Raw genomic sequence first — 17,061 nt, 5'->3', positions numbered from 1 at the left:
TCGCTGGTTTAAACCTTGGCTGGGTCAGTTGGCATTTCTGTGTAGAGTTTGCATGTTCTCCCTGTGTTTGCGTTGGTTTTCTCTGGGTGCTTCAGTTTCCCTCAAGTCCAAAGACATGCGCTATAGGTGAATTGGGAAGGCAAATATGCCCATAGTGTATGTGTGTGAATGGGTATGCATGGATGTTTCTCAGTACTGGGTTGCAGCTGGAAGGGCATCCGCTGCATAAAACATATGCTGGATAAGTTGGCGGTTCATTCCACTGTAGCGACCCTGGATTAATAAAAGGACTAAGCTGAAAATGAAATTAAATATTTAAGCGTGAATTCTTGAAACATTTAAATTCTAAATTCTATGAAAAATTTAATTCTAAACAACTTTGAGGGATTTGACTTAGAGGGAGTCGGTTTTGTGGCTCAAAAGCATCCATTTTGTCACCCTAATCTTTAAAAGTATCAATTTAGCACTGGTATCCAAATAGCTCCAAACGATACCCAACCCTGTCTGTATTCATGGCAATAAAATTGTAAATAAGGTTCATTTTGGTCCACCGACAATTTTGTTTTACTTACACCAGCTAAAATCTTCTTTACTGTTCCACAAAAAAGAAATCTGCCAAAACAGCCTTTGCAGGAAAGCTAAAGGAGTGCAAAATCCCACCTTCAGATTTAAAGCCACTAATAAAAGGCAATATTCTAAACAAATGGCAAAAAGAATGGGATCAGTGCTCAGATAATAAACTTTTTGAAATTCAGCTAGAAATAGGAAAAAATCTGATTTATTTTTTAACTTAATACACGATGAAATTGTTTATAGAAGATGCTGCATTGGACACACAAGACTCACACATGAACATTTGCTTACCACCTAAATGTCAGTATTGCAAAAGAAACCAAACTTAAACATGTTCTTGTGGAATGCCCTATTTTTAATGGTATTAGACAACAATTTTTATTTATATACAGACTTTAAATGAAATATTTTTAAATGTGAATCCTTTTAAAATTGTTCAATTTTTATCAAAAGTAAACCTTAAAAAACTGTTTTAGTTTTATACTTATATATTATTATTATCTATGTATTTTTTCTTGTGTATGTATTGCTGTTGGGGACTTTTAATTGTTATAATATTTTTAAACCTGTGGTTTAAAACCTGTGGAAAAGTGGTATTTATAAAACGTGGTAAACTTGATCTGTTTTTTTTTTTTTTTTGCCATGACATAGCCAAAGAAGCTAAAATGGCTATAAACTCAAAATTCTCTCTCTACAAAAAAGTCGCCTTCATCCTGGATGGCCTGAGGGTGAGTAAATTAACTAACATTTTTCATTTTTGGGTAAACTTTACCTTTAAATAGAGCAAAATCGTTCAAATAGATTAAACTGTAGGATTTCTGCTCATAATTTAATGATTCTGAACTATAAAAGTAGAAATATTATCAGAAGTGCTATTTAAAAAATGCTATTTTTTTCTGTCGTGCAAAGGAACAGCTTGGTGTTAGCCATCTTTTTTAATTCTAAGCCATGCGGAAAATGATTTTTTAATTTTAGAATAAATTGGGGGGAAATAGTTAATAGCAGATTGCATTTTGTCAACTGTTTGACAATGACCTGAATATTGGTACACAAGTGATGATGCTACCCTGTCCTATTCACAGCTAAGCTCTGCATTTCTGTTTCCTAATACTTTTCAAGTCATGACCTAACCATGTGTTTTTTTTTTTATTTAGCATTAGAGCCATTTTTGGTTTGACTTTTACCCAAAGTAGATTTACCTTCAATCACCATTTATTAAATCTCCTGCATTAAAGAGCATCACTCATAGGGCAACTCCATTAAGCCTGATTACACGCACACACACACATACAGACCGTCGCTGAGGAAGGGGGTCTTTGTGTCAGCGTCATACTATTCCATCTCTCAGTGTCTGAATGAATCAGTCTTTGCTGTAGGATGCTGAAAGTGGACATCAGTGTTTTCAGCTGTTGATCATTTTGTCTGCTGGTCATGGAGACTCATCGAGGCTGGATAGTGATGGCTGGACTATAGGAGAAGTTTTGTTATAAATATGGATAACAGGGGCTTTGGAGCGAAAAAGGCCAAAGAGGGCTCCTTTAAGCGTGCCTCAATTAAACGAACATCCTCTGGCTCTCAGAAGGTAAGAGACCTCTACAAACTTCTGAATTATACTCAATTTTTCTTCTACTGCAATTGGCAGAGTTGATTTGAATTGGTGAGTGGCATCGTGGCTGAGTGGTTAGCACTGTTGTGTCACAGCAAGAAGGTAGCTGGTTTGAGTCCCGGCTGGGTCAGTTAGCATTTTTGTGTGGAGTTTGCATATTCTCCTTGTTTTGGTGTGGGTTTCCCCCAGGTGCTCCAGTTTCCCCCACAGTCCAAACACATGCACAATTGGTAAATTGAATAAGCTGAATTGTCTGTAGTGTATGTGTGTGAATGGGAGAGTGTAGGGATTTTTCCCGATACTGGGTTGCAGCTGGAAAGGCATGCGCTGTGTAAAACATATGCAGGATAAGTTGGCGGTTAATTCCACTGTGGCGACCACTGATGAATAAAGGGATTAAGCTGAAGGAAAAAAATTTTTTCGGTTGGTTTAGAAACTTGATCGAATTAAATAATGCTTGGGAGCCACTTCATATGTAGGATTCTTGGCCCTCTGTCCTGTTTGAAACAATCTATATATTGTTGTGGTTCCATTGTCATTTAAAGTTTTGGCTCACAAGCATTATTCAGTCTCTTGGAAGATTTTGTGTGTCTCTCTTTTCTGAAACAGTTCAGAAAATTGAGCGCTCTTCAAGTGTATTGGTACAATATGTTATGCAGAGCACTGTGTCCCCAGGACTGGAGTTGAGATTTACTGGTTAGTGTTAGAATGGCTAATACTATATTAACTTTGTCTCATGCAATGAATATTGAATCTGCTTTAACAGAAGTGTTGAAGGTTTGACCGGTTTTGCACTGTAAGATGTACGGACTTGCCGTTTCATTAGGTACGACTTGTACTGAGTTGGATCTCTTTGCCTTCAGAATTGTGCTGGATGGTTTATTTAGATCAGGGGGTTTTCCTATGAAGGGCCAAAAACCAAACTTGATTGAGGCTGGGGGTCTTACAAAGTTATTACATTCAAATTGCCAACGTAATTTCCTAATTTAATATTATTTTTAAAAAGAAATGTATAATCATATAAAAGGGCTGTCGCCTCACAGCAAGAGGGTTGCTGGTTCAAACCTCGACCGGGTCCATTGGCGGTTCTGTGTGGAGTTTGCATGTTCTCCCTGCGTTCGTGTGGGTTTTTTCCGAGTGTTCCGGTTTCCCCCACTGTCCAAAGACATGCGGTACAGGTGAATTGGGTTGGCTAAATTGTCTGTAGTGTATGAGTGTGTATGGATGTTTCCCATAGATAGGTTGCAGCTGGAAGGGCATCCGCTGAGTAAAACATATGCTGGATAAGTTGGCGGTCCATTCTGCTGTGGTGACCCCAGATAAATAAATGGACTGAGCCGAAAAGAAAATGAATGAATGAATAATCATATTAATAATTTTATGTAAATATATAAGTTCAATGCATATGTCGACTAATAGTAATTACATTTAAAAAAATTTACAAAATCTGATAATTTGATTTATCAATTAATTTACTCGTTGGCTTAGTCCCTTTATCAATCCGGGGTCACCACAGCGGAATAAACCGCCAACTTATCCAGCACGTTTTTACGCAGCGGATGCCCTTCCAGCCGCAACCCATCTTTGGAAAACATTCACACACAGACACTTATACACTACGGGCAATTTAGCCTTCCCAATTCACCTGTACCGCATGTCTTTGCTCTGTGGGGGAAACCGGAGCACCAGCGGAAACCCACGCGAACGCAGGGAGAACATGCAAACTCCACACAGAAACGCCAACTGAGCCGAGGTTCGGCCCAGCAAACTTCTTGCTGTGAGGCGACAGCACTAACTACTGCGCCACTGCGTCGCCTGATTCATTTAATTAAAACACTTAATTTCAGATGTAGCTCAACAAATAAATAAACAAACAAACAATCAAATGGTTATGTGACATTAGAACTGATGATCTCTGTTGAAGGCATTTGCCTCAACCTTTCCCATCATTTTCCATCCTCTTTGTCAGTTGCGCATGCCAGTTTCCAAATGCACCATATCCAAGGTTTCCACAGGTCATGGAATTTTGTTTTGCTGTGAAAATATACACCTATTAACACATCTTTATTCTTCATAGTTTTCATACTAAGGAACCATTAGTCACATTTCCACTATCGGGCCAGTGCGAGCCAGGGCTTTAATCGGCCGGGCCAATAGCCCGGGAGGTTGAGAAATGAGGCTGAAATAATGTCGCGTTTCCACTGTCGGGCTAGTAGCTCACAGCGGGTCACGCAAACACCGCCTACAGAACATCACACAACCCGCCCACTTCACTATAAATTAAAACTACTTTATTATTTTATGCAGCAGCCTTACATTTAAAAGGGAAACAAAAGGGTGATCATGCGCAAAAAGACCCCAGACTATAAGACTAGATGTTTTCTTTCCCTTATTTCTTTATTTGTTTGCCGCATGTACTCATGTGCGATCAGAAAACTGCCCGCCTCATCTTTCACTCCGCCTCGAAAGCCCCAGCTGGCCCTCCTTGGCCCAAGGTATTTGGCGGGCCAAAAAAGGCCGGCCTCTGGCCCCAAGAAAGCCCCGCTTTGGCCCGATTAGGCCCCGGAAGTGACACTGGAAACCCCACTGGCCTTGGCTCGCCCTGGCTCGCTCGCTTTAGGCGCGATAGTGGAAACGCGGCTATTGATTGTTAGAATTTATATATAGGAAGCACTGAGGGATACAAAGAGAAAGTCTTTACCTCTTAACCTTATGAAGCCTACTACATCATATTTGATATAATCAAAATAAACAAAACTTAAATTCTCTTCTCAACAATAGCATTAGAATTGTCATGTTAAAACTTCTATTTTTAGCGATGGATACAACAAAACTATGCTGAATGCGTATTGGGATAATGTCATATGAAATGTTTAAAATTGGTCACAAACCTAACAAGAGAGTGAGGGCCGTACTGAGTCTGACAACTCAAGAAATCACACACCGGATAAGAACTTTCTACACTAAAATATAATGCAATTAAATAAAACAATGCAGATGGTGCAAAATTCTCCTGGCTGGTCAAAATTTGCAAGGAATCTGCAGCAATTTAAAAAATTGCAAGCTGCTCTAAATTTTGTGTTTTTATCTCGATTTTGCGTTAAATTCAAGAATCACAGAGGACTACTGAACACATCAGCTGCCTGTTTTTCTATTCGGTATAGGTCACGAAAACTCTTTTAGTCAGTGAAGGTCAGGGGAAAGTCATGGAATTTTGTCTGGAGTGGAAGCACATCTCTAAAGTGCTGTACTGGATTGAGATCTGGTGACTGTGTAGGCCATTTAAGTTTATAATTCACTTTCATGTTCAAAAACCTATTGAGATTTGAGCTAGGGCTGGGCGATTAATTGAAATGTAATCAAAATCGACATTCAGAACTTTTAATCGATCAAAATTTTCCTGGACGATTTTTTCAATTGCTTTCCCTACATCTCACGTGACGTGTTAAAGGCTGTGGCTGATTTCTACTTCTTTGGCCACTTTGCAGCCACATTTGATCTCTGGTCAAGTAGGACGATGCACTCTTTCTTGAGCCCTACATTGCACTACAATGATGATGATTAGAAGCCTTTAGATGGCATATAAAACATGACAGTGAACTATGAGGGGAAAAAAATAAATAAATAAAATAATCATTCATTAAGCGTAATCGAGTTAAAAGGTTATTCATCAAGATTTTGATTTTAGGCCATATCGCCCAGCACTAATTTGAGCTCTTTGTATTTAGCCATCATAAGATGGGTACACTGTGGTCAAGAAGAGTGGAGATGGTCAGAACTAAATGTGCTAAGGAAATTACCCATTCAAATTGCTGTTATTAATGTGCTCTTCTTCTGCTGCTGTAGCACATCTGCTTCAAGGTTTGATGTGTTGTGTGTTCAGAGAGGATATCCTGCAGTCCATAGTTTTTGTTTGAATTAATGTAGATGTTCTGTCAGCTTGAACCAGTCTGGTCTGACCTCAACAAGGCCTACAAAACTGCTGCTCACTGGATATTTTCATTTTTATGATCATTTTCCTGCAAATCCTATAGACTTTTGTATGTGTGAATCCCTGCAGATCAGCAGTTTCTGAAACACTCAGATCTGCCTGTCTGGCATCAAAAATCATGCCATGTTTAAAGTCACTTAAATCACATTTCGTCCTTATTTTAATGCTCAAATTGAACTTCATTGGATCTTCTTGACCACATCTCTAGATGAATTGCTTGCTAAGAGATTGGCTAATAGCCTTGACATGCAGTTGAACCCAAAGATTTCTGTTGGTTTTTCGTTTGATATTTTGATAGTCAGATAAGTGTGTGTAAACTCATTTGCAGAGTGCACTGATTCTTACGGTGATCCTGATCTCTGAGTGTGTGTTACATACGTGTACACACATATACAGTACAAAACCTTTTTTTTCTTCAGCATTGTCCTCTAATCTCTGATAATGGCCCAGTAAAGAGCACTGGCCCTGGTGGCTTAAACCCCCGTTCTCTCTAATTCTCGATCTTATGTGATTAATGCAGAGTTCTGTGGAAAGAGTCCAAACGCAAGTGGACAAAAGCACACTTTAGTGGGCTTACAATGGATCTGAAATGATTTCAAATCAGCTTGTGTTTTCAAGGGAAAGGAAAACAACGTACTGAAGTTTATGAAAATGCATGACTGCACTTCCATGATTTACATGACCTTTCATCTCTGTAAACGGACTAAAACCTTTTATCCTTGTTTTTATAAAAATGCTTAAGCAAACTGACATGGTAACACAATGTTTGTTAACTAACAGAAGATCACTTGAAAAATTGAATGGTAAAGATTACAAAAAATACTAATCACTAATTATATAACCTCTACTATCGATATTAGTCTATCATAATAATAGTAATGATACAATATTTGGGGTAATCATATTTTCTTTTAAGTAGAAATGGCTGGTCTGTTCTGAACAAGGACTACAAAACTTTAACAACCAAAATTGTGTTGCATTGTAGTATATTGTATTTTTTTTTCTTGTAAACATCGTAAAAATGCTAGTCTTCATTTACTACTGGCAGACAGAGTTGATTTGCTTTTTGCTTGATTTGCTTAGATGAGGATTATCTGAGCTGAGCTTTTCACAGAGCTCCTTTATGTAGCTGCTCACGGGGTAGACATGTGTTAATGTGAGAGCTTTGAGGGACTAAATTGTAATTATGGATCAGCGGGAGCAGATTTTTCTGGTTTTCTATTTCTGTTTAATTTACCAGTCAATCTGTTTTAGGAAGCTCATCTGAGGACATACTGGCTATGTCTCTGTGGGGAGTCAAGTCACCTTTATTTCGATAACAGCTTCCGAGAGATCATGAGTAAAATATTCATATTTTTATATTAACTGCATCTATAACTTTCCTGAATTGGTATGTTGGTGGGCCCTCAAAGAATAATTTGTGTAGCATTGAAAATGTGGCGGTCCATTTTGTTGTGGCAACCCCTGATAAATAAGCATAAGAAATATGAGTGAACATTGAAAATGTAGCTCAGTGTAAAAAGTAAGGGTCTTTTTACTGAACTTTGTTGTACTGCCATAGGTAGTCAGCTTGGTGAAAGGGGTGGTTCTTTTTTCTCAAAAAGTGAACCTTTTCACATTTCTGATTTAATTAAGCATTCATTTTAGCTGGATTAGCTTGCCGGATGGTCACCATAACCACACTTTTTGATGTACCAAAAATACTTCCCAAATTTAAAATACATTAAAAAAAACAACAACAAAAAACTTATTTTTAAAATACAAATTTATTACATCATAAATCTTTTTTTTTTTTTTTTTTAAACAAGCCTATTGTCATTTTTTAGGCAGATTATAAATTAAAAACTGCCAGCACATTTAACTTTCCTCAGTCAGAAATTGGCTATTTGAATAATAATAATAAATAATAACAATAATGTAGAGTTTCACAATTTTTCTAACCTCTCGTAAAAAAGTGCATTTGAAAATTTATGGATAACAACAATTGTTTTTAAATTAATTTTTATTTGATCAGTTTTCCATGGATTATTATTTTAACTATTTGTGATGTCATAGCACTCAAAATAGGACAAAAAAAGCTAATATGTGGGACAAATTCTGGACCTTTGTCAGTGATGGATTGATCTTTCAAACCACCTGAACCCCACTTTGCTACGGACCTGTTCCAAAAAGCATGATTTGAACAGTGCCATTGCATTTTGACCAATGGCAAGATCATTTTCGAACCTAAGAGAATGTTTTGTTTGATAATATCAAATGCAGAACTAAGGTCCAGTAACACTCATAGAGGGATGAAAAAAGCTAGTCATTATTAACTCTAATGTAAATTATTTCAGTAAACCCTCACTGGAATCCCTTATAAATGCTATTTTTGTTCTTTCTATAATACAGTTATTCTCCACGATATTTGTTTTATTTTTACGTTTAATTACTTTTAACTTTTTATTTGACCAACTTTCTCTGTGAATTAACATACATGTTTCTATGACCAAACCTTTTAGGATTGGAGAGAAATGAAGCTCTAAAATGATAAAATCCAAAGATGTCAAAAGCTGACGCCAGATGTCTGAACACAAATCTCACATGTACTTGGGACAGAGCCAGATTATGTTTCAGCGATACTGCTCTTTGTGAATGAGAGCACTTATGCTTTATTTGATTTCAGTATGAGGTTATTTTTGCTATGACGCAGCTACAATAACAATTGTGTGGATCACCTTTCTCAAACAGTTACTTATTTACTGTTTCCAAAATAATAATTTAATGGCACGACTTTAGGATCGTAATACTGACTCCATCTTTCCCCAGTTTACCTCAACAAACATCAGTTAGAAGAGGTGTAGAGGGGCTACTGGGTAAGATTAGCATGTTGACCAATAGAACAGATTAGAGAACCCCTGGTCTCAGACTGGGCTTTAGTGTGTTGTTCCATATCGGTCATGAGGTTCGAGGAGGATTATCTTCAGGACTAGTCATGGGACTCTGAGACCGAGGTCAAGACACGTGGTCAAGGGCAAAATAAAGACCACTGCACCATAAATGAAGGCCACTGGCTGTTGAAGGAGACTAGAAGAAAACTTCATGACAAGTCTGGCTTTATGTAAGCCTTTGGTCTTTCTCTTTAACTTCAAGGGTAAGTTCTAGAGTAGTATATATGTACTACAACCTGTTTGCCTACCAGACTTTGCTTTGCTGAGAGCTTTATTATAAACATATTTCTAGCAGTCACAATAGGATTTCGGTCTCTGGAATTGTTTTTTTCAGGGATGTAATTGGCAGTTTTTTGGCATATCTCTGTAAGTATTCTTGTATTAAACAAACAACATTAGGCTGATTACCTATTATGTGATATTTTTAGGTTTCAAATATTAATGTGCTAAATGCCATATGCAATTAAAAAGGTTTACATTTATTCATAGGATAAAAAATGATTGTGAGTGGAAAAGCACTGTTATGTATGTACTGTATATGACTGTGCGCTGACCTAGAAGAACTGTTTTCATAATTTTAATATGACTTAAGGGATTTCATTTACCAAGAGTGCTTTACAGCTAACATTCACCCTAGCTCACGCCAGATATGCTTTATTCACACTAACACACCTATCTACACGTAGATCTATCTATCTATCTATCTATCTATCTATCTATCTATCTATCTATCTATCTATCTATCTATCTATCTATCTATCTATCTATCTATCTATCTATCTATCTATCTATCTATCTATCTATCTATCTATCTATCTATCTATCTATCTATCTATCTATCTATCTATCTATCTATTTATCTGTATATGTGTGTGTATACATTATGCTGTGTTTTTTTTTCTCTTCAGTAGTCAGAAATATGTTAAACACATAAGCCCCAGAACAGCTTGTTCATTTTTGTAGCTACTGAAATGGATTACAAAAGAGATTAAAGCATAGGTATTATGTGGAAATGGCATTTCCATCAGAAATAAGTGGGAACGAGTATACTAAATTTTTCTGTTTTGTGTCTTTCAGGCTCAGAGGGCATGGATTGAAAGGACATTTCTAAAAAGAGAGTGCAATCATATATTCCCCAGCAAAGAGCCCAACAGGTCAGTAGCAATGTTTTTATTGTATTGCTCATACTCCTGGGGTATGAATAAGTTTGGGATTGACTGTGTATATACAGTATATAGATAATTACTAAAACTATAATCACTGAAAGACATGCTGGATGACAAACAACATGCTTGTAGATTAAAACACAATATCATTTTAACCTACACTCAAAAAATTACTTGTTTAAAATAAGCTGAAAGAACACATTTCTTTAGTTTCTGGGGGAGAAATGTAAATTTTACTTTATTTCTACTTAAATAATAAGTAGAAATCAATATCTTGACCTTGTTCCTTCCTGTTGTCCTAACATAAATCAATTGTGTGGAGCCCAGCATTTTTTACAGTGTATAAACATTCTTGATCAATCTGCATTTAAGGAAAAGTTTAATTAAACCATTTTAAAAACATGCGCTGATGGTTAATAGTGCTTTTATCTTCTTCGCTACTTCTGTTAGATGCTGTTGCGGTCAGCTGGTTAACCAACATGTGGCTATTCTTCCCGGTTCCACCAATAAGAATGTGGAAGAAGGTCAGGTGGTGCCGATTGAGCCCCCTCAAGAGAAATGGTCGGTTGCGAAGCACACACAAGCCATGCCCACTGATTCATATGGCATCATTGAGTTCCAGGGAGGAGGTCATATCAACAAGGCCATGGTATGTTTTTCAGATAAACATGCAATCCAATTGTTTTTCTTTACAAGCAAAGTTGCCAATGTACTTTGGAATCATGTCTTAACATTTGAATAATTAAAATCTTCTCATCACTTTCTTCCTTGTTATTAGTATATCCGTGTGTCCTACGATACGAAACCGGATAACCTTCTGCATTTGATGGTAAAGGACTGGCAACTAGAGCTGCCCACCCTGCTGATCTCTGTGCATGGCGGGCTGCAAAACTTTGACCTGCAGCCCAAACTCAAGCAAGTGTTCGGAAAGGGTCTGATAAAAGCAGCAGTCACCACTGGGGCCTGGATTTTCACCGGGGGAGTTAGTACAGGTGGGTGTTTGACTATTCAAACAGTCAGTTATCCTTTTATTTGTGTATCCCATTGGAATCTGTCTGAATGACTGACTGTCCACACTGTGTATCAAAACTCTTCAAACCCATTTTGTTTGCCTTATAGTGATTTTTTTTACATAATTATATTGGTTTCATGTGTTAATATGAATTTTGATTTTGTTTACACTGGTTACCATGACAGCAACATCATGTTGGCATGACTGTGCCAAACAGCAACAACAACAGCAATTAACAATGTGACAACAGGTTGCCATTGCACTACAATATAATGCTTTATCAGGCAGCAGCTTTATGAGGGACATGAAGACCAATATGTTAACCCATACTGTGACTTTGGGCTTTCATTTTTAAGTGAATATACACCAGTGAGCAATGAGAACTAGGCATGTGACAATAAACGTTTTCAAAGTTTACTGTGGTTTAGAAAAGTCAAGGTTTTAAAATTGCCAACCTTTGCTGTTATACGATTTCATCAGTATCTCCAGCAGAAAAAGGCCCTCCACATCAAAATCTACTGCTCCGAAATATTTAAAATGTTTCTTAGAATAAAATATATTGTGTTCAATAGTGGAAAAAGTTGTTGTTTTTTGCCCAGACATTTAAAAAGAATATATTTTAGACCAGTATTTACAATACCGTGAAAACGTGATATTTTTATCCAAGGTTATTATACTGTCAGAATCTTATAAGATGAGTAGATGATAATGAGCCCCACTAAGTAAAGTCATGACATAATTATACATTAACAGCTTGTGACCTCAATTTGGTTACATTTAGCCTAAACTTAAGTATTAATTAATATATTAACTAATAAACATGTACTAACAAGTAATTAAAGTAGCCACTATTCACGCATGAACTCTTGTGACACATGTTGTTGTTAAAGGTAGTTCATCATTAACACATGCATTAACTCATCATTAGTTTATAATAAAGTAATGTTTACTTTACATATTAACACATCATTATTTATGTACTGCTATTGTAAAGTGTTACCAAACAATGTAGCTGAAACAGGTTTGAAAAAGTAGAGGGTCAGAAAATGACCGAATTTTAATTTCTATTTATTTCATTCTAAAATACACTATCCTTTCAATGTAGCTTAAAATTTATTGATAAAATTGTTTCATTTTAAATATTACAGGGTTCTATTCAGATTCAGATATAAAAATTGGATTTGGCTAGTTTGAACATAGCTTTAAAGAAGTGTAATTAAAATAAGAAAGGACCAGGTCCTAACTTACATCATTTAAGTGGTCATTTGTTCCCATATCAGCTGCTAAATCATCTGCTTTCCTGTTGAGTAATAAACTCAGAATGACTCCATCACATGACAGACTAATGGTTTAATATTTATTTTCTCTTTTCGCATTTCAAAGGAGTGATTCGTCATGTAGGAGACGCATTAAAGGACCACTCCTCCAAGTCTCGTGGGAAGGTGTGCGCCATCGGAATTGCACCATGGGGTATCGTGGAAAATAAAGAGGATTTGATCGGACGAGATGTAAGTCACCTGTTTGATTTCACATGAAAGCATACATTCAGTTTAATATGATGATGTTTAATGGTGCTCGATGCACCTCACACGGGTGATTGTGCTTGAAAAACCACCTTTAAGAGACACACTCTTCCACTCTTCTTATACACGTTTTTATAAGCACACAGTAATTCTTTCCATTAAAAACAAAAACAAAGGCTTAGCTATAGCAGTGTTTCTCAACCATGTTCCAGGAGGACCACCAGTTCTGTACATTTTTCATGTCTCCTTAACTAAACAATTCAGATTCTCAGCTCATTAGCAGAGACTAAAAGACCTGTAATGAGTGTGACAGATAAAGGAGACATCCAAGCATTTATGTACTGTACTTCTACTCTTTTATGGTTTAAAGTGCTTCTTTCATCCTCACTTGTAAATCGCTTTGGATAAAAGTGTCTGCTAAATTAGTAAATGTTTGAGTAATTTTATCTGTGTTTGTGCATTTATCAGGTGACACGACCCTACCAAACCATGTCCAATCCCCTCAGCAAACTTTCCGTGCTTAACAACAGCCATTCTCACTTCATTCTGGCTGACAACGGCACTCATGGAAAGTATGGCGCTGAGGTGCGTCTGCGCAGGCAGCTGGAGAAACACATCTCTCTGCAGAAGATTAACACACGTAAGTCAATTCAGAGAACAACCATTAGTAACTAAAAAAAAAGGGAAACCAACACTGTTGGAGTTCATCAGTGTTGCTCTAGTGACCAGTTTGTGACCTCCTGGGTTTCCCTTTGTCATCCTATGCCTGCAGTTCCTGATGAGGCTGGGACAGCAAAGGGAGGTTCAGATGTCGACCTGTACTACAGTCAATACAACCATCTTAATATTGCTAAAACGCATCTATTCATGTTGGAACACTGCTAATTTTGTGCTTTGATGTACATGAGTTTGTCTGATGTCTGTTTGGACAGGTCTGGGTCAGGGGGTCCCTTTGGTGTGTCTGATTCTCGAAGGCGGGCCGAATGTAATCTCCATTGTGCTGGAGAGTCTGCGAGAGGATCCTCCTGTGCCTGTGGTGGTGTGTGACGGCAGTGGGCGAGCATCAGATATCATTTCATTCGCTCACAAATACTCAGAGCAGGATGGGTGAGGAAAATATTAGTGATTATTCAAGTGATTTAATGAATCTCAAAGGTACAATTCGGAGAATAATTTTTCTAAGGAAGAACAGAACATAATTGTTGTTCTTACTGATAGGTTGCTGATTAAACACATTTGTGACTTTTATCTTAAAACCCCTTTTATACCTTTAGATTAAAAAAATGCTTGTTATTTTGCAGGTTGGTTAATGACAGTGTTAGAGACCAGCTTCTAGTCACCATACAGAAGACGTTTAACTATAACCGTAATCAAGCACAGCAGATTTATCTCATGGTGATGGAGTGCATGAAGAAAAGAGAGCTGGTAAGTAAAAAAAAGAATAACACAATAGGAAAGATATGTTCCATATTTTTACCCTATTTTACTTTTTTATGTGCTGCATATTTATGATTAACAATTTTGCTTAATTGTGTCATACAGATTTGATAATAAACATGACTCATGATCCTTCATTTGGTCTCATTTGCCTTTTTTTATTATTATTCTCTTATTGATGTTCTTTTTTTCTTTTCATGAATCTCAAAAGATCCATCTCACAACTTTTCATTGTTTCCATGTCATTGCATTGAATGTTATTGTCCTTCATGAACACATAGACATGAAACTTCCTTGAGACCCTGAGACATGTGAAGAGCACATTTTAACTATGAGAACATTTAAAAACTTAATAAAGCTTTAGCATCTTTACTATACTGTGTGGTAATTTATCTTAATTTATCATAACTGTTTTATGTTTTAGATTTTAGTGTTAAAATATACTGTAAATATTTTATGTCTTAGAATCACTGTGCAAACTTTGTGTACTGTAATTGTAACGAGGAAGTAAAGCTGACAACAAGGGTGAGGATCCAAATGCAGGGTTTTATTAACAGGATGGTCAGGCAAGCAATGGTCAACACAGGAGCAAACAGTTGTATAAGGGCAATCCAGAGTCGTAGTTAAAATAACAGGCAGATGGTCACAAGGCAGGCAGCAGATAGAAGTAAAATAAAAAAACAAGGCGAGGGTCAAAAAACACGGCAAAGCAAGACAAAGGTAATGCGTTGTAATGTCACTAAACATATAACAAGACTCTGCAACATTGAATGTGTTTTGCTGCTTATGTAGTGGAGTAATCAGTCTCAAAAGCAGCATCAGTCCATTTAGTGGAGACGTGGAGCAGGTGTGTGTGTGTGTGTGTGTGTGTGTGTGTTGCATGTCTGAATATGTAGTCCATAACATGGCGGATTTGTATATATAATATGCATCAGTAGAGTTGTCACCCAATGTCATTCCATTCATTGATCATTACAAGTCAAGGACTCTGTTACACTATGTTATGATGCTGAAGAATAAATTGCTTCTGGAAATTAAGCTTTGCATTTAAAAGAGTAAAATATATATTTTTAAAAATATTAAAATAGAAAACAGCTGTTTTAATAATAAATGAGCAATTTTCTATTTTCTGATCCCAAACCTTTCCATGCTGGGTCAATTGTAAAATGGTTTTATTTAGCACACTATGTTTTTACTTGCATCCCACACGGTGTTTACCTTTTGTGCCGAAACAGATCACAGTCTTTCGTACGGCATCAGAAGGTCAGCAGGATATTGAGATGGCCATCTTAACTGCTCTGCTGAAAGGTGAATTTATGTTCAGACCACAGTCACACAGTTTACAACAGCACTGACCCTGAACATCCTTTAAACATCCGGAAAAATGATTTGTTTCATATTAGAATATTACTACTGTTAATATTCATATTTTCCTAAATATATTGTTTGTCTTGTTTTTTCTCTCTAATTCCATAAACATTCTTAAACATTTGGTTTTGACAAGAAAGTTCACTCAAAAAAACATTTCTGTCATCAGCTAACCTTTGACATGTTCCAAACCAGTTTGAGTTTTTTTTTTTTTTTTTTTTTGAGTTCTGTTGAACATAAAAGAAGATAATTTGAAAAATGTTGGAATCTGGTAACCAAACAAATGCTATGTAAGTCAGTGGTTAGCATTTAAATTATTAAATTATTTCCTCTGGGTTTGTCAGGCACAAATGCCTCAGCTCCAGATCAGCTGAGTTTGGCTTTGGCCTGGAACCGTGTGGATATTGCTCGAAGTCAGATCTTTGTTCATGGACAACACTGGCCTGTAAGTGATGCCAAACACAATGGGCAATATGGGCCACAAACATTGCATCCAGAAAGTATTCATAGCGATTTACTTTTTCCACTACTTTCTTTTTATGTTACAGCCTTATTTCAAAATGGTTTAAATAAATTCATTTCCTTACATTTCTACACACAATACCCCATAATGACAATGTGAAAGAAGATTTTTTTTAATTGTTGCTAATTTATTAAAAATAATAACCTGGAGATGTTAATTGGGGTAACATCTCAGCAGCTTATAATTGGAGTTCACCTGTGGTAAATTTAGTTGGTTGAAAATAATTTGAAAAGACATGCACCTGTCTATATAAGGTCCCAGAGTTGACAGTGCATGTCAAAGCACAAACCAAGCATGAAGACAAAGGAATTGTCTGTAGAACTCAGGTTTGACAGGATTGACCGCTCATCACCAGGCTAATACCATCCCTACAGCGAAGCATGGTGGTGGCAGCATCATGCTGTGGGGATGTTTTTCAGCAGCAGGTACTGGAAAACTAGTCAGGATAGAGGGAAAGATAAATGCAGCAATGTACAGAGACATCCTGAATGAAAACCTTTTTCAGAGTGCTCTTGAACTCAGACTGGGGTGACGGTTCATCTTCCAGCAGGACAATGCCCCAAAGCACACTGCCAAAATATCAGTGGACTGGCTTCACAACAACTGTCCTTGAGTGGCCCAGCCAGAGGCTATACCTAAATCCTATTGAGCATCTCTTGAGAGATCTGAAAATGGCTGTACACAGTTGCTTCTCATCCAACCTGATAGAGCTTGAGAGGTAATGCAAAGAGGAATGGGCAAAAATTCCCAAACACAGGTGTGCCAAGCTTGTGGCATGATATTCAAAAAGACTTGAGGCTGTAGTTGCTGCAAAACGTGCATCAACAAAGTATTGAACAACAATTTAAAAAAATCTTGTTTCACATTGTCATCATGGGGTATCGTGTGTAGAATTGTGAGGAAAGAAATTAATTTAATCTTTTTTTGGAAAT

General features: G+C 36.9%; 1 protein-coding gene and 1 non-coding gene across 9 annotated transcripts in view; both read left to right on the top strand.

Annotated features, from left to right (window-relative positions):
• The first annotated feature begins 1,727 nt into the window (after nt 1-1,727).
• trpm1a (transient receptor potential cation channel, subfamily M, member 1a) overlaps nt 1,728-17,061 on the top strand; it is a 36,723-nt gene continuing 21,389 nt past the window's right edge. For 3 of the 8 annotated variants that reach the window (XR_012382531.1, XM_073907149.1, XM_017356919.4), the window contains exons 1-10: nt 9,219-9,303; nt 10,178-10,254; nt 10,717-10,915; nt 11,045-11,258; nt 12,662-12,786; nt 13,270-13,441; nt 13,734-13,908; nt 14,103-14,226; nt 15,474-15,546; nt 15,951-16,051. Coding sequence is in view for 7 of the 8 variants with exons in the window: in XM_073907149.1 (XP_073763250.1) it covers nt 10,853-10,915; nt 11,045-11,258; nt 12,662-12,786; nt 13,270-13,441; nt 13,734-13,908; nt 14,103-14,226; nt 15,474-15,546; nt 15,951-16,051 (1,047 nt within the window). In the remaining variant the exon portion in view is untranslated. 8 annotated transcript variants of the gene reach the window in all.
• On the top strand, nt 13,512-13,635 carry dre-mir-204-2 (microRNA 204-2). Its single transcript, NR_030116.1, has one exon. It is a non-coding gene; the product is annotated as a microRNA 204-2 (primary transcript).

The sequence above is a fragment of the Danio rerio genome, chromosome 7, assembly GCF_049306965.1.
Source record: "Danio rerio strain Tuebingen ecotype United States chromosome 7, GRCz12tu, whole genome shotgun sequence".
NCBI lineage: Eukaryota > Metazoa > Chordata > Actinopteri > Cypriniformes > Danionidae > Danio > Danio rerio.
The sequence above is the reverse complement of the archived record's forward strand: the minus strand, read 5'-3'. Positions and strand labels throughout refer to the sequence as shown.